We start from the raw sequence: 24,271 nt of genomic DNA on the forward strand, positions 1-24,271 counted from the left end.
AACTCCATTAATTTGTTAGTCACCACGAATTAAAAAGCCGTAATATTCTCAGTAAAGATAAATGAAGCCAGTGTTTCATGGACACCAGGTTTGACCATTTCAGTAAAAAACTGGTCTACACGCGTACATTATTAACGCTCAGATCATGAGTGTATTACTAAATTTTGAAATTTGTACATCAAATATTACTTTCTGAAAAAAAGTTTCCCGTTACCACAGTTTCGACGAGTAGCTTATGCCAAGTGCTCACAGTCCGAAATAAATGCGAAAAAGAAACATTTTTTCCGACTGTAACATTTTTCCAAAAGTACTTTTCTCATTGTTTTCTTGCTGTTTGGGCTAGGTTTTACGCGAAATATGGAGTGGAAAAACTGGAGAGGGGAGGACTAGGAGTATTCTGGCATACTTTCTTAAAGACAGTACACATGGTTGTTCATTGCAGGGACTATTACCACAGTCTGAAGCTGAGCTTCTCAGAATTCTTTCGCTTATTTACAATTACGGTAATGATACATTTCATCAGCACTTTTTTTTACACATACCGACGCACTCACTTTTATCGGTACTTCTATCTCATCTCATAATAATAATAATAATAATAATAATAATAATAATATTCATAATAATAATGATATCAATAAGATATATATTAAGATATTAATAATTATGATAAGATAATTATTAATTAAGAAAACCCCATCATCAGTTTTCGGAGAAATAGTTAGCGAAAATATGTTTCCTGAAATAATGTCATAATACTTTTTCCTTAGTCAAGTCAAACACAGAATTCAATAGTCATGCCATTACTCTATACTAACCAAAATTAATTCATGAACCTTTCGTCCATAAATTTGTCATTTTACTAGCTTTTTTGTAAAACAGGGCCTTCAACAGGATTATTCAATGAAGTCTTATAGTCTGTTGGATTTGTAGGATTATGCATACTTGGTCTTCAAAGATAGCAGCTGGTTTCGTAATGATTGTTATAGTCTTATTTTCTATTATTACAACATACATTATTACATAAGGCCTAATGTTCAGACTGAATTTTTCTGCTTGAAGCTTGTCTACAGCAACTTTGATAAATGACACCCCTGCTGAAGGCCATTAAAAATCTGAATTCTCCGAACAAGTCAATAAGTTCACACCGAGGATGGGGCCTTTATGATTCAAGGTAAACTCTCTTTGTCTAAATGTCTAATTAGGAATGTTATTAACAGCCCAAATCATAAACATCTACAGTAGAAAAAACGTAAAAATACAAACAAAATGTCGTCGTTGTCACAGCATGGCAGCAAGTAGTTAGCTTAAAGAAAACATACCCTTTTTGATTACATTTGGTTTGGGGATATAAGTGATGGTTCATCATTCACAACTTTATCTCATAACTGTATGTGACACGAACGATTCAGCCAATGATAGCTCGCCATTTAATGCATTCAGCTTAATTAGTAACTTCCAATCATGCACAATTGACAAGCTATTTTCAGCACTGAGGACAATATTCATTAGACAAAAAATAGAATTTTTATAAATTTCGTAGGATAGGGTAACAATAGCTCAATGGCTTCAATACAGTCAACTTGCTTTAGTCACCACCACTAAAGTCGTCTTACTACTTAAGTCTCTATCTTCTAATTCCAAAACAATTTACTCAGTTGATAGATTGTACAATGTAATGATGATAACCATATAGTATTGTTAAACCTTCTCAAATTATTTCACAACAAATGAAACACATCATTATTTCAGTAAGTTCATATCACCATAGTCATTCCATAATCTATTAGGAATGAAAAAAGAATCCTTGCAGATAATGAAATATTCATTAATAGTAATAATAATTATAATAATAATAATAATAATAATAATAATAATAATAATAATAATAATAATAATAATAATATAAACAGTTTTTCAGACTTTTTACTATTGTATTTCTACACACTTAACTTTTTACTTATATTTTACGGTTTTTTTTAAATATAATGGAAGATTTGTTTCATATGGGATATAGGCTAACAAACAAACAAACAAACAAAAACAAGGATCGAATAAGAGATGAAGAGGACACTGTACAACAAGTTTCGAAAAAACGGGAAAGAGAGAACTGCTACGTTTACGAGTATCGCAAACACACAAACAGTTAAACCTCGCGATAACGGATTTCAATGGCTGCTTTCATAGAAACCTACTAACTTTTTAAAAGTAGCAAAGTTTCATTTTTCAACCGATATCATAAACTCTGCCTTAATTGATCGGAAGCATCGGAAACTATAGACATTTCATCGGGTATCATGGACATAGAAGGCAATGAATCTTCACCGAGTCATTTACCAAGCTCACCTCCATTATTCAATGATAAATTTTGCCGAAAATTGTCAGTCCACTGATGATAGGTATTCGTTATGATGAGGTTTAACTGTTGCTAGTTAAATAATAACCTAACCACTGTGTCCGGTGAATATCGCTTAATGATTTGTGGCAAAAATAACATCGCCATATCTTGGTGGATTAGTCTAAAGCCCCGACAATTCGGTTACAATATGTCTCGGTATAAAAACTACGCGTTAAGCTCGCACGCTGGCTGGCTGGCACGCAGGCTGACCGGCTGGCATGCTGGCTGACCGGCTGGCTGGCAGACCGCTGGTTAATATAAACATTTTTGAATGAATAAACGACTAGATATTTAATCATTGTTTCGTCTCTTTACATTCAGATATGCTGTTATATCGTAATAGTTGAAACTTCGCTGAGAGTGTTCGCGTTATAATATCCAATACTCTTTGATTTGTGCATCATACAGTACAATGTGGTACAACTCCGATCGTCGAGGACATCAATACGCTTTCTAACATTGATACCGACAAAATTTGTTTCGTATGATTATGTTTGTGTTTACGGATTGAAAAATGAGTCTGTTTTAATGTTATCAATGATGTGCCAATTTTTTGTAATCGTGTCATAATACAATTGTATATCCAATGCGTAGTCAAGTAATAACTGAGGTTGTAGTAGATATATATCAAACGAGTTGTTTGTGAATGTACCGAGAGCGAATGTTCGATGTATCAAATGAGTTTTTTTCTCGACGTATCGAATCACCCAGTGAATACAGGATAGCGCGTGAATCCATGAGTTTTAGTATCCGGATGATGATCGTGTCGAATGAGTTTACCGCCACAAGCACATCATTCCCATGAACTCGTTGAGTTTATCGGAGTTAACCATCATCGTAGCAACAGAGAGCTTGTAGCCTCACAGTTCTTCCTGCCGATCGACTTTTTTTACCGCGAATCAGTTCATCCCCCAAACAATTCCTGAAATTCAAAAGGTATAAATATAATTGATGATTTATCTGTCAATCACCCTTTTAGTGGGGATACTTTCCCGACCCCTCAACACTACAAGTTAATTGAAAAATTCTAAAATTTTCACCTCAGTGCCGCGTATAATGGATGTAGTGTATATTGTGCCTTCCAAATGGTGCGGTGTATTGTCATTTCCTTTGATTTTACTATGTGCGACTGATGCCTTTCAATATTCTTATCATGATAAACATATGGATAAACGGCGCTGTATACGATAGGTCCATTATACCGTGGACTCTTTAGCGTTTTAGCGTCCATGATTATACGCCGCACTCTGTGGCAGAGGCAGTACATACATGGAGGCCATGGGTTCCTTATAACCCAAATCAAAAATACATATAGATTATGTATTTTTGATTGAATGTATAGTAAAACCCATATACAACAAACATTAATGGTGAAGGGCAAAACGCTCGCTGTGGACAGCTGTTTTCACCATTGAGTTTTAACTTTTAACTGTAATAGTTAAATACAGTATATGAACGGTCCGTTATACACCAGGGGCCAGTTGCATAGTCGAGACTTTTTAAGTCCAAAAGTGGTCTTAAATCTTAAAACTGGTCTTAAGCTGTTAGATTAGCTATAGAACTAAGATAGTCATAGACTGGTCTTAAGTCTAAGCCATGACTATAGAACCGGCCCCAGGGTACGGCGTAATGCAGTACCGTCACATGACAGGGTTTCAAAGCGGACGCTTACTGTTCTCGTCAGTAGACCCAGCTAACCGGCACCCATTGTTCGGTCGTGCAAACTTCGTCGATTTCGCGTTTCAATTCGCATATCGTTTCCTCGATGTCGTTATTTACGATTTTCAAATCGAAGAAATGTCCGTAGGCACGTTCCAGAAGGTCACTTTCGCGAGCCAGTCGCTCTAGACTTCCATCCTGAAATTCAGAAAAATATGAAACATTCGAAATGTTCCTACGTGCGAGATCGCAATGAAAATCGACAAAAATCAAGAAGAATTAAGGAAAGTTGTTGTTTGAGTAGAGAGTGAAACAAGTGATAAATCGTCATTCGTTACTTATATTAGATAAAACGTTAATCAGAACTCGAAAAACATAGCAATAATGGTAAGAACATTCTGGAAAGTAAGATTATTTTTCTTAGATGCTAGATCAAGGTGGGAACGCAGGCAGCTAGTCGCTAGTCTCACAACTGCACTCACAGAGCACGACTACTTATTGCTAAAACTACAAGTGTCACTGACTAATCACTAAAGGCTTTGAACAAGTGTTTTTCACAACAGTAATTACGGGATCTACACAAATAGCTGCGATCTACAGTGTGTTTTTGGAACTACTTTCAATGCTTCTACTTGCATGTACTAGATACGTGAATGTTGATTTTCTAAATCACATGAATATTCTTATGAATGTGATTCCAACGAGAGAAGTTCATTTCTCGATTCTTTGATATAAGCTCTAATGTTAAACGCACAAAGTGAGAGAGAGAGAAAGAGAGAGAGAGAGACATAGAGGAGGTCGGGATAACTCTAAAAGTTCGTTAGTTCGAATGAAAGAAATCAACAACAACGAATAAAAATGCAAAATTTCGCTGAAAGTTCACCTGGTCGAAAAGTATTGAAAACTTTAGTACGTAGCCATTTTATTGAAAGCAAGCTCTAAAAAACATCTGCACGCTGAGGTTCAGAAGCGGATACATAAAATTCAAGTCATTCAGATCGAGAAACACATTTATGAATTTCGTTTTCTTCAGTAAGAGCATAGGGTCAACCCAGTCAATCTAAGTTTGTCAAGTGTCGGGAAGTCCTAGCGATGACCATGTAGCTGATAAGGGAAATTTTCAAAGGGAACATTTTACAATTCAAGCCATTCAAGAACTTCATTAAACGCTTTTATTTTTCTTCAGTAAAAGTAGGTAGAACTAAATTTTGGTGAGTGTTCATTATTAGGAAATATGAGAAATCTTAGTCACAATGTAGTTACCGATGACAACGACGATGAAAGAGCACATTTTTGAGACATATTTTCGAGTTTATTCGTAGAATGTCTAGTGACATAATAACTGGTATTGACAATTTTGTGAGTGGAAATTTTTTTGAACTTTTCGCTGATTTGGAAAGTATCGACCTCAGCCCTTATCGGGCGATGTACTAATAATAATTTCATCGAAAAAGCACATTTTTATAATCTTAAATAATTTTGCCACTGCATCGGATCTCTTATTTCTTCGGTTTTTTTTGTGCAAAATTCATATTTTAGGTATATATGTTTATGTCGGAGCACTGCTGTTGAGACTTACATTGATGACACGTGCCTCCGTCATTGTTTGTAGACTAGGGGCAGCGATGAAAACTACAAGTGGAGCGAAATCGGCCGTACGCAACACCTTCAGTGCCTGTGGAGTGTAGAAAATGTTAATATCGTTCGTTTGCATGCAAGCTATTACTATTAGTAGTAGACAGGGTTAGATAGAGAGGGGTTTGACTGGTCAACTGAGGTACCGGTATCGTCACTGGTATGAATTCAGTTGCAAAACGAATTGCTAGTTCCACAAGCGATGGGTACATAATATGAAGACCCTGACTATTTGGCCAGGACTTTCAGCTGTTGGTTTTATTTGATTCCAATAAGAAATTTTGTCCATTTTTATATTCATTTTTTTTCCAATCAACACTGGAGGCAGATTTTAACTCAAAGAATTGTTTTGTTCCCGATGCCTGCTTCTCAATAGTCAAAATGGCTATAGTTGGCGTTCCTGTATACCTCAGTATCGCAATAAGGGGTTTAAAAACAAACATGAATCGCACAAGCTGAATGCTATATATGTATAGTTTTCAAGCTGAATGTGTCTCATGTTCATTTATTAGCTAGTCATGCCACTAAAGGGTTAGTTTGTTAACGCACACTGTCTTACCAGGTAAAAGGAATATAGAGTCCCTGAACATAGCGAAAATATCGATTTGAGATATTGGTCTAAGCTCATTTTGGTTCTATAGCCAAACTGAAAACTTAAAACCAGTCTAAGCTCATTTTGGTTCTATAGCCAATCTGAAAACTTAAGACCAGTCTAAGCTCATTTTGATTCTATAGCCAATCTGAAAACTTAAAACCAGTCTAAGCTCATTTTGGTTCTATAGCCAATCTGAAAACTTAAAACCAGTCTAAGCTCATTTTGGTTCTATAGCCAATCTGAAAACTTAAAGACCACTTCTGGACTTACATCATGTCCGCACAGCTGCAAGTCCTGGTCTGATTCTAGCATCTTAGCGAATCAACAAACATTAATTCATTGATTCAAAATTTGGCCCAGTACATACTTAATATTCCTTTCCGCGGCTAAGAACCGTTGCGCGTGCGCGATTAAAAACAGAACACAAAAAATGAACACAAGATATTCGTATATATATATATAATATATATATATATATATATATATATATTAATATAGAGAGAGAGACTAGTAGAAACTGCAGCTGCGACTGTTGTCTGCTGGTAGAGTGACCGGGCATCGGTCGGTCGGTCGGTGTGTTTACCTCGCTCATCGATGCTATTATAGGCGCTGCAATGAATACAACGTATGGAGCGAATTCTGCCGTACGCAATACTTTTAAAGCCTGTAAAAATATACCATTCATATTTCGATGACAACATCACAAACAAATGTTCAAACAATTTCGCGCTGTAGGAGCTACGTTCATAAAGTACGCGGAAATTTTGATGATTTGCCGTGTACACAATCACAAGGCCTTTTCTAATTACTGAGAGTACGGATCGACAACCCGGAATTACGCTAAATACATCAGATTGAAAAATTAAATTTTTTTTCCTCTGTCTTGTTTCCTTTTAATTCTATTTTGTTGATATTTCCGTTTCAACCTAATGATTTGCGAAAGTTAGTTTTGTTCATTACTGCCATCATTTCAGTTCAATTGAACACAATTTTAACTCCTTTAGAATTTTTTTGCAAGATTCAATGTGAGAGTGAAGGTGAGAAAAAATTTCTTTTAAGGGTTTTCTGCATATTGTAGAAAAGCCTATTACCATCCCTATTATTATTGATAAACTTAACATGCTTCATAGTATGGACATTTAAACCAGAAAAGCAAAAAATCTGTTATCGCTGCTTTGCAGCTATATTTATTCTTGTGTTTTCAAAGTTCCTCTCCATTAACAGGCATGGAAAAAAAACAACAATACTCTCAGTAATTAAGAGGCCTAAGATTTATGGACTGAAGGAGAGGTAGCCAATTTATGAGTTCTCACGTCATAGACGTGAACGTACTTTATGAATGAATGCCCCTACAATATCATCAATCATTCCTCGCAACGTTCAAATCTGAAACGACGGACGTCTCTCATAAGTGAAAATAATATCCTCGAAACGAAGCGCAATTCGAATTTCAAAAATCATTGATTAGTTGAGACTAGGCTAACGATATATAAACTAAATCATTTAATAAGGCTACGATATATCTCGTGAAACTGGAGAGAAGAAAAAAAAACGCCTTTTTTTCGACAAATTCAATATAATCAATTTTACGATTTAAGAGAATTAAAAAAAAAAAATTCGACAAGAACCACCAAAAAAAAAATAATGCACACGCGGTTAGTAACGATATGAACACATTTTACGTGGTTATCATGAACTCAGTATATTTTCCTTTCTACCACAATTCACAATGTTTGTTACGTAATTAATTCGATGTAGAATTATTCAAATCTTATCGGGAATCAAAACCATCCTCGCTCGGTGGGGATTTGAACCGAAATGGCGCATCGCGAGACTAGAGCCACGATCACACATGAGACGATAATTTGGTCAGACTCAGGCCCCAGTCACATTTGGGCCCAATTAGAGAGCATGTTCACACGTAAACCACTGACTCGATACTTAAAAAAGTGAAGTGAAGACACTTCTGGAAACTGTAGCAATTCACACGAAATAATTTGATCCATGCTAATTTGATCCGGCTTGGTCCTACGTTTTCTGGTAGGGCCAAAAATGCTCATGAAATCGCGGCTTTTGCCACTGTACGAATTCCTTCAGACCCAGTCACATTTACGTTATAAAAATGCTCTATTGTAGAAAATGGTGCCGAAATAAAAAGCGATTACCAATTGGCTAATAACTTGAAATGAAATTCAGATATGTGATATAGCCTAGTAATGCAAGTATTAACCCTTTAACCAGCAATTGGTTGCTTTTATAGACCAGAGTGAATAGAATAGTCAAGTATTGATTTCGCTGAAGCATTCTAACTCATCTTCCGGTGAGCAGATGGCGACACCAGACAGCCTACGATGTCTAGCAAAGCAGGAAAGCGATATATCATACAATGGTTCAAACTACAGGGCGTATAGAAACGACGTTTCATGCAAGTGAGATTTCTGTAGTAGTAGTAGTAGTGGTGTATTATACTAAAGTCACTCTCTAATTGGTTGGAGTTTTGTTGATACTTCGGACAAAGTAATGAAGAATTCTGATGATAGTTTATCTTTGGATGAATGATGATAGTGCAGACATGGCTGGCCTAACAATCTGGATGACCCAGAGAGGGGTCTATGACCAGGGGGATCAGGCCCCGAAGGTGACCCCCCATAGTTTGCCAACTTTGTATCATTCGAAAGCCTGTGAAAAAAGCTTTCATAAAATACGTACTATTAAGGGGTTACGAGCTATAAAATTTCCCTGCGCATCGTCCAAAATCAGTCACAGGCTGAAAAATACTCGCCGGTGAAAGGGTTAATCTGCTGCCAAGACCAAACCCCTCAGATAAGGTGGTCCATACCTGCAGATTGGTACTTGCATTACTACGCTAAGCTTTCGTACTGTGACAGAATCTTGATGCCATTAGGTTCCAAATCCCGGAGGGACGAAATTTACTAGAGGGCGGGCACCCTAAACTACTACATGGATGCTATACTATAGCATATATATCATAATAATAAGATTATCACATATTACGGATAAAACCTACGTAGGTGGTCTTGATAATAATGATAACAGTGCTAAAGGAACTCTTAAACCGCCCGGTAGAATTTTTAGTTTAGCCAGCGCGGGATTTGATAGAAAAATTATTGTTAGAAACAGATCTGCATTACGTATGTAGTAGTAGTAGTGGTAGTAGTGTAAAAGAAAGGAAAAAATTGATAAGAAGAACAAGCCCCTCAGATGTATTTGAAAATTTTACTAGCATTCGAAATAGTCGCTAAAAGTATGCTTAGGTCGGCTTACCAATAATGGCTCTATTTAACTCGACATTCTGGAGTTCCCAAGACCCATTCATAGACCCTTCTCATCATATCCCGCCGACATTATCCTACTATAGAAGTACTGGTAGGTAACTAAACATATCTTGTTTTCTAGCCTAACTAACTGGACCAGATCCAGGGGTACGAAATGTGTTTTGCCAAAATTCTAAGGGTAAATCAATTAGCAAAAGCATTCTGGCCTGTTGACAGGAAATATAACCTCTTTTCTTAAAATATTTGTGGCTTTTTTGACAGAAATTGCCTTTAGATAAATGGGGAATTAAAACTTGGAAGGGTCATCGTGACATCTCAAAAGACCTGGAACACCCTTGGACAGACCGAGGACGCTAAGTCCTGTCTTCCAGCAAATTGGTAAATAATCACTATGAATGAATACAGTAAATCTTTAAACCAAGAGAGACTATGATGGGTCAAGATGGACCGAGCACTCAGCACTAGGTTTCATCGAACGTAAGCCGACCTAAGAGTTAAGCGTAGCTAAAAATTTTTGGGATTCAGTGGAATCGTCGTTCGTCGATAAACAACGCGACGGATACCACGTGTTCTCCACGTGTTCTGTTTGTTTTTTAAAATGAATTCGTACAAAATTTCGCGAGAAAAACCAAATTTTTCTCTGCCCAAAATTACCGTTATATTCCCCCTATATGTAACCTGAAAAGAACGGAAACAAAAGCGGCGTTTTAGTCGAGGAATACGTATGAAAACATTCTCACATTTATAGCGGTAATGAACGATTGCCACCAGTGATACACAAAAAAATAACTAGGATCTGGACTGGAATATTTTGCAGTGGCAATGGTGGTAGATCCAGAGAGTAAGAGATATCTTGTGACCTTGAAATCTCAATCAGTTAATCAGCGAAACTCAGTTGGTGACTTAATAATTCATTCTAATCTGACAGAGAGAAAAAGCAAAAACAAATTTCTTTTGTTTCTCCTATCTCTGATGATGGAGTATCTGAACTCCAAACTTTCAGACTAGAAGAAATCATTAAGTCATCAAATGTGGGTTTTACTTATTTAGATATCTTTAATTTGCAATGGTAGCACATTGGAAGTCAGAGATATGCTGTACCGTGTTGCTGAACCCTGACAAAGGTTGATGAAGTGACAAGTATCAGATTTGGAAATTGTGGTCGATGTACAAGTACAGTAACTATAAGCCTCGTCTTGGCAAGGTTGGCCACAAGATATCTCATTTCGGCGATGGTTGACAAGCGCGAGATTTCTCTTATTTGCTATGGTAGTAAACCAAGGGGTATGAGACATCTTGTATGGAATATTTTGGCAGACCAAGCAGTACGAGATATCTCGTATTTGCTGGTAGACCTAAAAGATATCTCATATCGGCGTATCTCGACGGTCGGTACATGAGAGGTTATGAACCGTTCTAGTACCTGAGGCTCCACGTCAAGAATGGCCATGAGACCTTGCTCGTGTATTTGTCGAATCGTTTCGAGTTTAGTTCCGTACATCGCGTCTTCGTGCGTGCCGTACTCGAGGTACTCGTTCGCCGCGATGTCCGCCATCATCTGATCGTGCGTTACGAAAAAGTAGTTCTTGCCGTTCTCCTCGTCACGACGCGGCAACCGAGTCGTATCTGAAAAATACGAAACCGCAAAAAAAAGCGTTACATCTCGATACAAAGACCGTAGGGGTGAATTTTAGGTCAGGTCGCAGTGTTCAAGTCCTTGGAGAAATTTTGCCGGTGATGTGTGATCATCGTGACGCAATTTTCGAGAAAAAAAAAAATAGGAGTTGTGAAAATATTAGAAAAAAAATGCGTGAAATACGTGATAATGACGAAGATCGACATTTATTCTGGAAATTCTAGAAATTATAGACAGTGGCGAATTAAGTTTTTCTTCCGCGAAGGTGATCAGAGAACTGTGAAAATTGATAGCTGCGGTGAATACCGGTGTGAAAGAGACGGTGAAATGATACGGTGACTCCTAATCATGTCTTTATTGAATTCTTGATCGTAACAACAATGTTATATCAGAAGTGCTAATTAAAATTGAACTAGAATTCGCTTTTATAATCGCTTGACGGTACAACTGGACCATCTGCTAATTACCCTCTATATCAAAAGTTTTTCACAAATATGGTGACATGTCATGTTGTAACAATGTATCTTGAATATTCAAAAATAGTTGTTATGGTTACAGCCGTCCATATGTCGAAACGTTGAAAGGCAAGATTGAAGTTTCTTGGAAGAATCGATGCGTTTTTCGGCACATACTTTCGAATAAAAAATACAACTTTCAGTGATTGAGTGAGAATTTCATTTAAGAGAAATACTGTGTCATTTAGCGAGTCGATCAAGATTCTACAGTCAAGACCGTGCGAAATGCGCTGTTATCGAGAGAAAACAACGACACGTTTCTCCGGTCATGGCAGCGGGAACAGCTAGAAGCTTCTAGTCTATGTAAAGAGAGGCATTACGGAGTCATAAATAAAATAGCGCAGTAGTGTTGAACAACATTCAGATATGATACAATATACAATGTACAAGGAGGCCCTAACCTGGGTCATCAGCTGTCGGCAACATTGCCATTCCTATTGAGAGACGGATTGTGAAGAGAGAAAAATATCATGGAGTGTTCAAATATCATTTTCAAATATTTCAAGGCTTTTTGGGGTTAGGTTTAATGTTCGGATCCTCTCAATTATGTGGTGAAATGCATGACAATCAGAGATTTGGATTACAGGATATGTAGTGCCTACAACAAGACATTTTCCTATGTAGACGGGCGCAAATGAACTGTTTGCACTGTAAAAGTGTTGTTCATTATGATTGAATTACTAAATTATCACTCCATCTCTATCTCAATGAAGCGTAGTGCTAAGTAATTGGCTCAACAACAGGGAGGATAAATCACTATCACTTTTGATGCAGTGGCTTGGAAGTGCAGCGACTGCAGCGGCGAAAGCCGTGGCAATGATTTGCTGAATGACGTTTTTTTTCTTTGAATACCACGTTTTTGAAGAAATTAGGTAAATTCGCCGCGGTAATATTTAGAACCTGTCCAAAATCGGCATTTGGCCGCAGCAATCAAAAATTGCTTCCAACGCGCCTGTTATGCACAGCGATACTTAATGATACTCAATAGAAAAATATCATTGTAGATGCTAGATGTTGTCAACAGGGAGAATATATAAATAGATGGAATATTAATTAGATTAGACTTATGCTGCAGTGCAGTATATCAGTTAGAATTTCTACTAAAAGATGGCAGAACCTGTCTAACATATCAATCTTAAGAAATGACAATACACTGCACCAATGGGTGGACGCTATATGATCATTATTCCATTAAACTGTTGGTCAACTTTCCCCCATCGCACTACAATGTTCATAGCATTCTTATCAACTTACGTGGTATAGGATATGCAAATCGTTCTGGGTGATTAGTAATAAGTGTGTTTTTTATGTGGCGTCTCCCAACACCATGAGCACCTGGAAAATAAAACGACAAATAGAAATTTCTTATTCAATGAGGACCCCGCTATACCAACAGATGGCGTGCCAAACAGTAAGTTGCACTCAATCAAAATTCAGTTCATTTTCAATCATCTCTTCTATGCCTCTCACAGTTTATCATTAGGCAAATCTTGGCTCTATATAAACTCAGATTTATCTTTTGGGTTCTTAAAAGGTCTATGTACCAGTACTGTATCGACTAAGTTGTATTTCAAAATTTAGGTCTACATCAGTCCTGAATATTACTTACCAAGTAGGACTAGAGTTTTTCTGTGGAAAGCTTGTAATTTCACGACCTCTTCGTACGTAACTAAGTCGAGCTGGTCGAACACTGCGTTGTGTTTGGCCAGGTATTTATCACGGTAGTTTTTCTTTTTTCGCCCGAACCACGAACAGTTCACTGGAAAAGAGGTATATAGAAAATGTATTTCATACAGTGTACTATAGTCAGCACATGAAATGTGAATAGCGAGTAGTGTTTAGGGCAATTTCTTTGTCAGGCACTAAGTTAAGACAGAGTCGGCCATCTTGGATGACATCATGACCTACACTTTGGTCATGTGATAGGTCATGCCAGTTTACATATTCACATGGGGTATAATGTAAGCTCGAATGGCCTCCAGCCAAGTGGGCTAGAGTCACTTCGAATTTACACTTTGAGTGGGAAAGCTAGGCAGCGCTGAAAGGTTTAATTTTCTAAAAAGCGTTCTAGTGTTCGAAAAGAAAAAGACATTTATCATCGGTTAGCGTGTTAAATTCACCAAAATTACCAGCTTGGTCCCGTTTGGCTTTTTCAATAGCCATACATGCCGTTCTCCATTCCTGTAACTCAGGGGATGGTATAAGACCGGCAGGTTCGTTGTTGTGTATGCCGTATTTCCTCGCTTGCCACCAGTTGTGGTCGTCTTTGCTGATCACCTGCACGATGTCGCCGACCTTGAACTGGATGCCGGCTTGCGAACATGGAATGAGGTCGTCTTCCTTCGGATCGTAATCGAACAACGCTTTTACGTAAATCTGTAACCGGGAGAAATAAGAATGGAGAGTTTTTCTTTCGACCGCATCGGCTCAATTTTTTTTCTAAACTAAAATATTCAAGCCGAAAAGGATTTAGTTTGAATGAATTCAAAATTTTGAGTAAAACTTATTTTTAACACAAGCTTAGCGTAAGTTGCTTGATTAAGCGACTGATCCCTGGTACCAGTTCCACATATCCGAGTTTGATTCAATTCAAATAAGTTGAAATAAGTCCATTTTCCATTAATGAACTCACAAATTAGTCTAGTCAGTTCGTTAACAGTCTAGTCAGATTTAAGACTAGTCTTGGTTCAATTCTCTGACCAGTCATATAACATATATCAAGACCAATCTTAAGTTTTAAGAAAATGAGCAACTGCGGTGGTTCATGGACTTCGCATTAAGCTAACATTACACAACGTATTTTACATTTGACAGTTTGATCCATCAGGTTTCAAACATTAATCCACCTCAGCTGTGGAATTGGGAATAAAACATCGGAGAAATAATGAAAAAGACAATCAAATCGAGTGATAAAATGGTAGAAGATTTTGAAGAGGAAAAAAAAAACGACACAGTGCTGAGAAAAAATTCAGGCCCCAGTTCAACGGTTCAAATACCGACTCAAAGAATAATTGAACAACCGTAGAACTGAGTCCAGTGAGGTGCGGAACTTGTGAAAGTGTGTTGATTAAATAAAAAGTTAGTTTTAGCGAACAACATACAAACATTCTCGGTACTTTTACCAAAGTACGCAATGGTTCAAGAACACGTTGAATACAAGATAAGATGTGGTGTGTATATTTTGACTGTGGCGGGTGTTGAACATTTTTGAAATACACGAAACAAAAAAGAAGAGAAACCAACCAAAACATTTGTGTCGAAATAATCCACAGTTAATCATGATTTCAGAATTAATAATGAAGGATTTTGATTGTTACTGGTGACGTTTTACTATGACAATAATCACACATGCTTCGAACGGAGCTGAAATTCATCGATTAAAACAAGTCTCAAAACGTAAAAAGGTGAAAAAGGTTTAAACGAAATGTACGATCGTCACGCTTCGGAATGATGAATACACAGAAAAACAGAGCAAGCTATCAGTGCCATCTGGTGACGATCTAGAGCACTAAATGCATGCGTTTTAGGACGGATGGGCAGTTTGAGGCGGTCCGGAGTTATAGTAGTAGTATTAGTGGGAACTTTACCTCACAATTTGCGGGATTATTTCGATAACTTGGAACAATCTTCAACGTAACGCTGCCTCTTGCCTCTTTCTGTAATTGTATAAGTGCAGCCTAAACATAGCATGTAGTCAAAAAAGACAAGACCCGTTTTGTAGCCAGGTTCACATTTAGAGCACGTTGTGCGCATCCTCCTTCATTGAGAAATCTATCAATTTCATTTTTCGATATGACTCTTTCAAAATATCATCGCACACAAAATACTACAATGTGAACCTAGCTATGAAAATAGTAAGAGATACAATGAATAACAGGCTTTCCATTGGATCTCTGGATGTACCCTAGAACAATATAGGAGCTCTGATCGACTGATCTGATCATATCGACTAGCATTGAATATAAATAGTACCCTGTCCTAGGACCGGGGTATATGCAGCAGATTTTTTTCAATTCAAATCAAACTATAACATGTACTAACAACCTACTCTCTTTTGCAGAAAGGAGAGTAGATTTTGGATATGTTTGAGATTTATGGTCGATCGACGTTCGATCACAGCTGCTATATTATAAGCCATGGCCACGCCAAACTGAATTAGTCCTGCTAAATGGATCTGTACCTGGTCCAGGTTAATCTTTGAGTGTAAAGCGTCCATCGACAACACATACACAGACATAACACTGTAAAAGGACCAACGGTAGCAGCAGCCAAGCAGTTGTATGTTCCTTCTGGTTGATACTTAAATCTAGAAGGTAACTGTGCAATATTTTGGATATACCTAATAGGTCCATTTCAAACTTGACCCATCATATTGGTAATTCCAAAGCGTAACGAACCTATCTACCTGGTCCGAACCAGTTAACCGCATTCAGTCCATGCTAAATAGCGTAGCGTGACCGCAGCTGTTGCAAATCGTTATTTGAAAATAGTGCTGCTTATAATACATAAGTGTGTGTTATAAAAGATATGCACAAAGAATCGGTGCTGATGATAAAATCAATGATATATGATTTAAAAAAAGATGATCAACAGTTGTTGAATTTGTGGCCCTGATCGTAGAGGTGGTGCAGACATGCGTTTTGTCACGTATCGACGCCGCCATATTGGATTCAAAACACTGTAAGTGATTTTAGCTGACAGATCTCAGTAGTTTTTACATTCCCATTACTATGCGAACAGTTCTCAGCCTCTACATTCCCAGTTTTATGCAAATAGCTCTGTTTCTAAATTACCATTATTAAGCACATAGTTCTATAGTTTCTACATTCCTATTATTAGGCAAATACATGTAATTCTCAAGTTTCTACATACCCACTTTTATTCAAATTAGGCAAGATTTTTTGCGAATGATTCTAAATTCTATATCCTTTTCTCTAAGCAAATAGTTAAAAGCTTCTAGATCACCATTTTATGCAAATGCTTCTCAGTTTCTAAATCTCCATTTTTATGCAAATAAGTGTGTACAATCCTGTTTGTATGCAAATCATCATAAGTTTATAGATCTTCATTTAAATGCAGTTCTTGCTGTTTAAATTCTCCATTTTTGTGGAAGCGTTGTTATTTACGTAGTTCAGACAGTCAAACTGCTTTGTTAATTATGCATCAAATCTAAAAAAAATTAGCTCGATCGAAACTTTATGCACCAAAATTGTCAAGAATGAGTGTTTGCACATAAAACCTGTTATAGACTGGATGAAAAATTCGCTGGATCAAAAAGTGTTTGTATGCCCCCCATCTAATATGGCGTCGTAAAAGAATGAACGTCATGTGCGCACGACCTCTATTTATTCGTATTATTACCTGTTGATGAAGGTTCGCGTTGAAATCGTGGGCCGACACGTCAAAGTTCGGTATCACTTTAAACGTGATAGCGCCGTGCATTTTTTTCTAACAATAACGAGTCAGCAAATATTTACAAATACGTTCGTTAAAATGTTCGTTTTTTTTTGTCAACAACAGAAATAAAGAAACTTTTGGTGTGAACAATACGGAATGAAGGTGAACAAATCAAAGTTACTGTACATGCAACTAAATGAAATGGCGGATCACTTTTTTTCAATTTTTTCACAATTTCACAATTTTCCAGATCTCTGATATTAAGCCCTGTGTGGTTGCCTGCCCTTTTTAGAAGTATTCCCTATTCATTCCCATGTACTCCCATCATCAAAGTCTGCCCTGGATCCACCCTGGATGAGATGTCGTAATCAACCAACGATAAGGCTGCCAGTAAGCTTACAGTTGGCTCAGATTCAGTTGAAATTCCAAGACTTATTCAAACAGTTCAGGTAAGGTTTAACTACTTGAAACGATGAAACGAGTTAGTTACATGTATTCGATGATGACGATTGCAGGATTGGATCCCGATATGAAGCTAGGATGGGCTCGGCGAAAAAAAACCCCGTCTCAAAGCGACGTCAATCTGATGATGGTGACAGTGGTAACCTTCGAAAGGTCGTCTTTTGATATTATAAATAGCTGTCGACTGTTCAATAGCGGATGTACTGCTTGGAACTAGAATACGGTCTTGTTATTCGCTTATGAAAACATGGAGGTCGCTAATGGCAAATTGACAAACGACAAATGGATTCCAAAACACGACGTGTCTGTGTATATTGTATGAATCTCTCACACTCGATGAATGATAAGCATTTATACGATTCAACGGCTTGTTTTAATGCAGCTTCACCCACAGATGGCGGCACTGACCCATAGGTCTTTGACACTAAATTATGGAAAATTGATGTACATGTATGATTTCATCATTGCTATGTAAGAATTTATCATTGCTATTTTATTACCTCTTTAAACTATCATTTTAGTCATGGAAGCAAATGAAGTTATCTTCATCTTTTAGACATGGTCAAAATCGACTATGACCGGAATTTTTAGGCTACAAACAATCCAAATATTATCAAACGAATAAGATATGAATGACAAAAAGATATGATTGACTTTTGTTCATTGAGTTTGCAATAGTATTCATTAATCGATTTACTTATTTCAGTAACTGCTCTTGAACCTGGCAGAATCCTCAATAGTAGCCTAAACAAGCCCCATCGACTAATCGTAATATTCATTCAGATGATAAGGGGGATGGAGCGGTGCTTGAACTATCGATACATACCAGCATCCCTTGCAACGCTTCGACGGTCTGGCCCATTACTGTAATACCGTTAATTTCTCGAATTTCATCTCCGACGTGTAGCGTTCCTGAAACATACAGAGAAATTTCCATTAAACCGGATCCAGAAAGTGCTGCCATCTATTGGTATTATCTGGCGTCGTATAAATGCAAGAATGGCTCACCGATGCCTCGCTCATCTTGCAAGCATTGAACGATACAAACACTTAATGCGCTGTAGCCGTACTTCAGCTGACAAACGAATCACTGAGACTGGGCAATTGAGTACTCCGTACCGAGTACTTATCACAGGAATGCGAGTTCAATTCAAATTGAATCAAAATATTCAAGATTATGCATAGCGACAAGCCGTGAAAGTTTTATAAAATTCCGACGAAAATAGAGTTTTGATGACAAAGTTTGGATTTTTCACCAAAATGGCCAGCAGTTGTAAGGTATGCTTTTTTTAAGGGTCATCTGGTGCTTAAAGAGTCGAAACAGTCATCTAAACTCAAGGGTCAGGTCTGTGGATTTGACTCCTCCGGAAAATGTGGAAAATATCAAGCCCTAGTAATCTGTCAGGGTGAAGTAAAAGCCAGTTGCTATAATTGGGTCTTATTCAGTTGGAAGATATATCGACAAATCGAAACTTTATATATATATATGATATATGGCCTTGTAACGGCTTCAAGAACTTGACGACGCTCGAGACCTTTCATGTCAATCACATCTCGGCCGCCACACGAGGATAAAGGTAATGGCTTAGATAATTGATAAGTGCACTGTGTACAAGCTGCAGCCTTGCTGAAGCTCTAGACGAATGATTCTGAAACTTGTTTACAGCTAGAAGTAAAGCTAAGAATCGATCAACATTTCGCTAATTGATACCGCGTAATTAGTCACGCATTTACAGCCTATAGTATTGAGCAGCAGTACTTTCATGCTGCTGCTGCTGCTGCTGCTGCTGCCACATTACTGCATTGATTGAACTGAGTTTGAATATGTGACGCGCACGCAAATATCTACAGATCGATACACCCTCGAATACGACAGGGAGAGATAACGTTTGATCGTAAATCAATCAGGTTGATTGAAAGCGAGGATTCTATTGATCGCTTATGATTGTTACTGATCGGTACAGGTCGATTACAGGGGCTTAGATCGATAAACTCCAAATTTCCACATTTCTTTCTTATATTTCCAGATTTTAAAAAACATTTTTTGATGTCAACTTACAAAACGGAAGCAGTTACTGATCATGATCTGGAGACAGATCAAGATGAACACAATACATTTGACACACATTTTAAAGTTCTTCACATTTTCTAATCGGAGGACATCAATTTTTTCACACATTTTCACATAAATCTTACCCCTGACCATCCATGAGGCCAGTTACGTATTATACGCTTACCTTGTCGATGTATCATTCCACCGTGCATAATACGGGCTACCATACATTTATTTTCTTCATTCACTTTTAGCGTGATGCCCTGAAACAATATGAAATACAGAAAATGATATAACTGAGGCTAACCGGCACACACCAGAGGGCCTCACTACATGGTCGGTGCATCAAATTAGGTCTCAATGTAGATCTCTGCAATATCATATAATGAACTGGATTTAAAGCTCCCCGGGGAATATTCAACAAACGAGTTATTGATAATTTTTATTGATAATCGATTTGCTTTCGGGTTCAATTTAATCGAAATGCAGAAGAAAGTTACAACTCGGCCGATATTGACTGCATCTTCATTTGCCTACAGTAGCTGTGCCATTTTAGCCATTACTTTAGAAATACCATGCATTTAGATAACAGAGGAGACAAAGTGATCAGTTGACAATTTTCATTAAGCCAATAATGATTGATGAGCTGCTATCCGTCAGTAGTGATCGGATTTATTGGGGTTGGAATTGACAGTAACTAGGAAAACCTATTACTGCTTAGAACCATCGCGATGTCAGTAACTCGATGTTAATTGCACAAATATGCCACTTTGAGACTGACAACGAAGGGGAGAAAAGGAATGCATTATATCGGGATGTTGCATCAGACTCCAGTATAGGGATTCCAAACGCGATGACATTCTGCTACAGTTTACAAAGCCTGCCCTAGCCTTGACCAGGCGAGCTATGTATGCACAGTTTCATAAGACTAGAGTTAACTTAACCCCAGGCTTAGTTCAATTCATTTCAAGGCTGGATAATAGAATAGTGCCATGCTGCACTATTCCCAGTTGCTTGAGAAGTGGTCAAATCCTTATCTAAGAATCTCAACAAATTTTTCTGACTTTTCCCGATCTTTTTTTTAAAAAGAAAATTCCCTGACTATTCCCTGTTGTCCAGGTAAGTGACCACTCAGATAAAGCTAATGATCTCTACTAGTGATCGGTTAGGCATAATTCAGTGCGAAAATGATGCGTAAAAATCCGCATTCCATTACAGGAGGGCAGGTATTCACACCGTGGCGGTCTCATGATGCCATCTAGTTCGATAACCAGCTGATCACGGAGGAAGAGGCGATTACCAGCTGATGAAAGAAGACGGTGTTGCAGCGTTTAAACCGATGAACTGAATAAGACAGGATCTAATATCGACAGTGGCAGATAGCTAATTGCTTTATTTATTGGATCAATCACAAACCGATGTCAGTACGATGACATAAGCTTCACGAGTCAGTTACGCTGCGTGCGTTCTGCAGATTTATTTCGTATTTCTGTCGACACACGATATTGAAAGGCATCTTCTAACGGAAGTAGCGTAACAACTCCGAGTCATAGTTCATAGTTAAGCTAAAAACACTGCATCATAATTCACAATATAGCGTAACAATGCCACAAAGTTTATACCTTCAAGAGACAAATTGTCCCTTAAATCGTTTCGACTTATGGCTGCTGGACATGAACTGGTTTTGCCGCCAGGAAAATCAGCCCAGGAAATCACAAGCCAAAATTAGTAAACTGGTAAAAGTTCCTGTCGCCCAAAAGTTGGTTTAACGCAAATAGTTCATTATAGATCGAGTGATGATTAGGATAGAATTTATCTGCTGGTCAAGTTTTGAGCAACTGGTCCTTTTCTTGGGGCTGGTAACCAATAGAAAACTGGATAGTGGGTAACTGGCCTGAAAGGCATGCACGATCTAACAAAAGGACTTTGATCATTAAGTTGGTTATAAAACCAATGTCTGGCTATTTTTCTAATCTTTTTTACTAGGAGAGCTCCAAATATAATCCCTCTCTCGCATTCAGATCGCCGCCCCTACATCTCTCGCAATTCAATCCACGAAATGCGAAATCGAAAACCAGTCGGATGAACTTCTTATTTATGGCTGCTCTTATCGCATGGTAGCCTCCCGCTTGCTATCTCGATCACCCTACCCCCCCCCCGATCGTCATTCAATCACCGTTTCTTTCTAACATTCCCGTGGAACCGGAAACCCGCGTCTACAGTGACCATTTTTCTTATTCGTGGCTGCCGCGTGTTCTTATCGCTCAAAGCCAATAATCCCAAATCACCCACTCCCCCCTCGTTCTTTCTATCTCAATCACTGCACATATCCCCTCTATTGCCTGTCATTCAATTCACTTTCAGCGCAATGTATGTACATGCATGTATATATACATAACAGATCTGGCTCTCCATTCGAAATGACCATCGAAACGCAATATCGGCCGAGACGCAATATCCATCAAAACGGCATTATTCAAACGCGGACAGAGATAGATAGACAGACACGTTGGTAGGTACCTATACAACAATATCCAGCGAGAGCGACTGACGATGAAAACCCGGTAATTTCCAAGACAACACGAACTCGCCGCTGCTCGCAGAACCAATCTATTTAATCTCGCTCGTACAACTCGGGTCAATATTGATAAATCTCTCATCTGACCGTCTCTCGTCGGCTGGAATCCGGCCAACTATATTTATATGTTCATCGTCAAAATCGTCAAGCGAAAGATGTAACGTAACATCGAATTCGTGTAGGAATCAATCAACCCCCTTAGAAATTCACCACCAATGTTTGCCGATTGAATGTCGTATGTCTGGTGTTTGAATTTCGTTTTCGATAAGAAATTACTTCAGTGAGACGCTGTACGCAGGTGAAACCTGAACGATCATAAGTGGGAAGGACGGTGAAGTGTACAGGCTGCAGATTGACATTAGAATTTCATCTGAAATACATGACCTGAAATACTAATACCAACATCATCTGCTGAACCAATCTTTTCATGTTCGTATATTTCTCAATATTCAGCTTATGATTATATAACGGGCTGAACGAATCAAGATGGCTGCCATATGGCACACGATCTACATACATAGTAATACCGCATACGAAGGTTAAGAAGATTGCAAAAGTTATACCAGTTCTTTTGATTGCACCTGTTTTATGGGTTTATAGCCATTACCGTCCACAAAATTTGCAACTTAATATTCAACATAAAATCAGTAAGCTATGTTCCTGCTGGTGGCTAGACTTTTAATTGGTAATCAGCTTACTCTAACAAGAGTAATAACTACACTAAAAATGTAGTTTCAGTCAGGTCTGATGCCGGGGAACCTCATACGTACCATGGCTTCGTCGGTATTCTTCTGGAATTGTACGAGGCGTACCCTTGTAACGTTCTCCATATCCACATCACCGTTAGGACTATCCGGTTCGCCGGCTTCGCCGTTCAAAAACGCCGCAACAGGAGGCGGGGTTACTCTGATTGCTCCTTCGCTATACACTTCATGAGCTACCACATCATGAGCTTGCAGTAACGCCTGAAATATATGAATAAAAACAACATGCGGTCAGTTTTAACGAGTTATAATTCACTGATGGCTTATTATAAAACAATAAACCATTTTCAAGAACATGTTCCTAATAATCAATGTCAGCAACCTATGCATTTTCAGTGACTTATTCACGATTTTAGGTATTGCAAACTGTTCACAAATAAAAGGGACTTGTTCCTGATTTCAGGGATAGCGAACAATTTCCAGCGACATTTCCAAGCTGAGACAGAAAATGATTTTCAGCGACTTGTGTCTAATAAAGAGATATTAGATATCTTTAGATAAAATATCTACCACTACACGTATTTCTTTTTCATAATCTATGTAAAATAAAAATTCATACGGTTAGAAAAGCCATATTTGGTAGCTATCTAATAAATCAAATCAAGTAAACTCCTTCTTCGGTAGCATGGGCATTGTAAATACTTGACTCTGGACACCGTACTGGCAATGAAGGTTTTTCCTAATTCTTGAACTTTACTGAGAGGTTTACCACGTTGACTGCGGTAACCAGTAAGAAGGAATGCACTGACTGTAATTGCAAACGAATAAATGAGTTGATTTCCTGTAGGGAATAACTCGGTCTGCCTATGAGTTCTCGGAAATCCAATCATACCAAACAATTTCACATATACATTGTATACATATATATACAAATAATAGATCTTCGAACATAAGAAGCAGACACTAATATAAATGATGATAGGGTCGTTAGTCATTTCGCCGAAGCGTTTTATGTTTTATGCCGGCAGTTTTTCTCCCTCGCAGGAACGATAGATCTACCTCTACTAATGCGACATAATCTTCATCTAACAATGCAACTGTAACTCTCTCTCTCTCACTCACTCTCTTATTTCATCGTCATCATCATCGGCAACTGCCGATAAGAAACGATAAATACACAACAGGATCGTTGTTTTGTCGGGATGAAGTGGCTCGATGAACGCCCACACTTCCCGAGTTCGATAACAACAGCGAGTGGAGAACGCTTTAATCAAGTCTGGACATGGTTTGATAAAATATCAAGAAAATATCATTGGCAACGAGGTTCGATGGCTCCCTACCAG

At 38.0% G+C, this 24,271-nt stretch overlaps 1 protein-coding gene across 1 annotated transcript in view; it reads right to left on the minus strand.

Annotated features, from left to right (window-relative positions):
* Nucleotides 1-1,916: 1,916 nt before the first annotated feature.
* Nucleotides 1,917-24,271, minus strand: part of LOC141911438 (peripheral plasma membrane protein CASK-like) — a 183,270-nt gene continuing 160,915 nt past the window's right edge. The window contains exons 16-27 of the mRNA XM_074802459.1: nt 22,995-23,189; nt 19,831-19,909; nt 18,420-18,505; nt 17,096-17,182; nt 13,864-14,110; nt 13,344-13,493; nt 12,989-13,069; nt 11,007-11,209; nt 6,871-6,951; nt 5,637-5,732; nt 4,071-4,255; nt 1,917-3,320 (exon numbers count right to left, since the gene is read on the minus strand). Of these exons, the coding sequence (XP_074658560.1) occupies nt 4,079-4,255; nt 5,637-5,732; nt 6,871-6,951; nt 11,007-11,209; nt 12,989-13,069; nt 13,344-13,493; nt 13,864-14,110; nt 17,096-17,182; nt 18,420-18,505; nt 19,831-19,909; nt 22,995-23,189 (1,482 nt within the window). The 3' untranslated portion in view covers nt 1,917-3,320; nt 4,071-4,078. The remainder of the gene's footprint in view (nt 3,321-4,070; nt 4,256-5,636; nt 5,733-6,870; nt 6,952-11,006; nt 11,210-12,988; nt 13,070-13,343; nt 13,494-13,863; nt 14,111-17,095; nt 17,183-18,419; nt 18,506-19,830; nt 19,910-22,994; nt 23,190-24,271) is intronic.

The sequence above is a fragment of the Tubulanus polymorphus genome, chromosome 9 (assembly GCF_964204645.1).
Source record: "Tubulanus polymorphus chromosome 9, tnTubPoly1.2, whole genome shotgun sequence".
Classification (NCBI taxonomy): domain Eukaryota; kingdom Metazoa; phylum Nemertea; class Palaeonemertea; order Tubulaniformes; family Tubulanidae; genus Tubulanus; species Tubulanus polymorphus.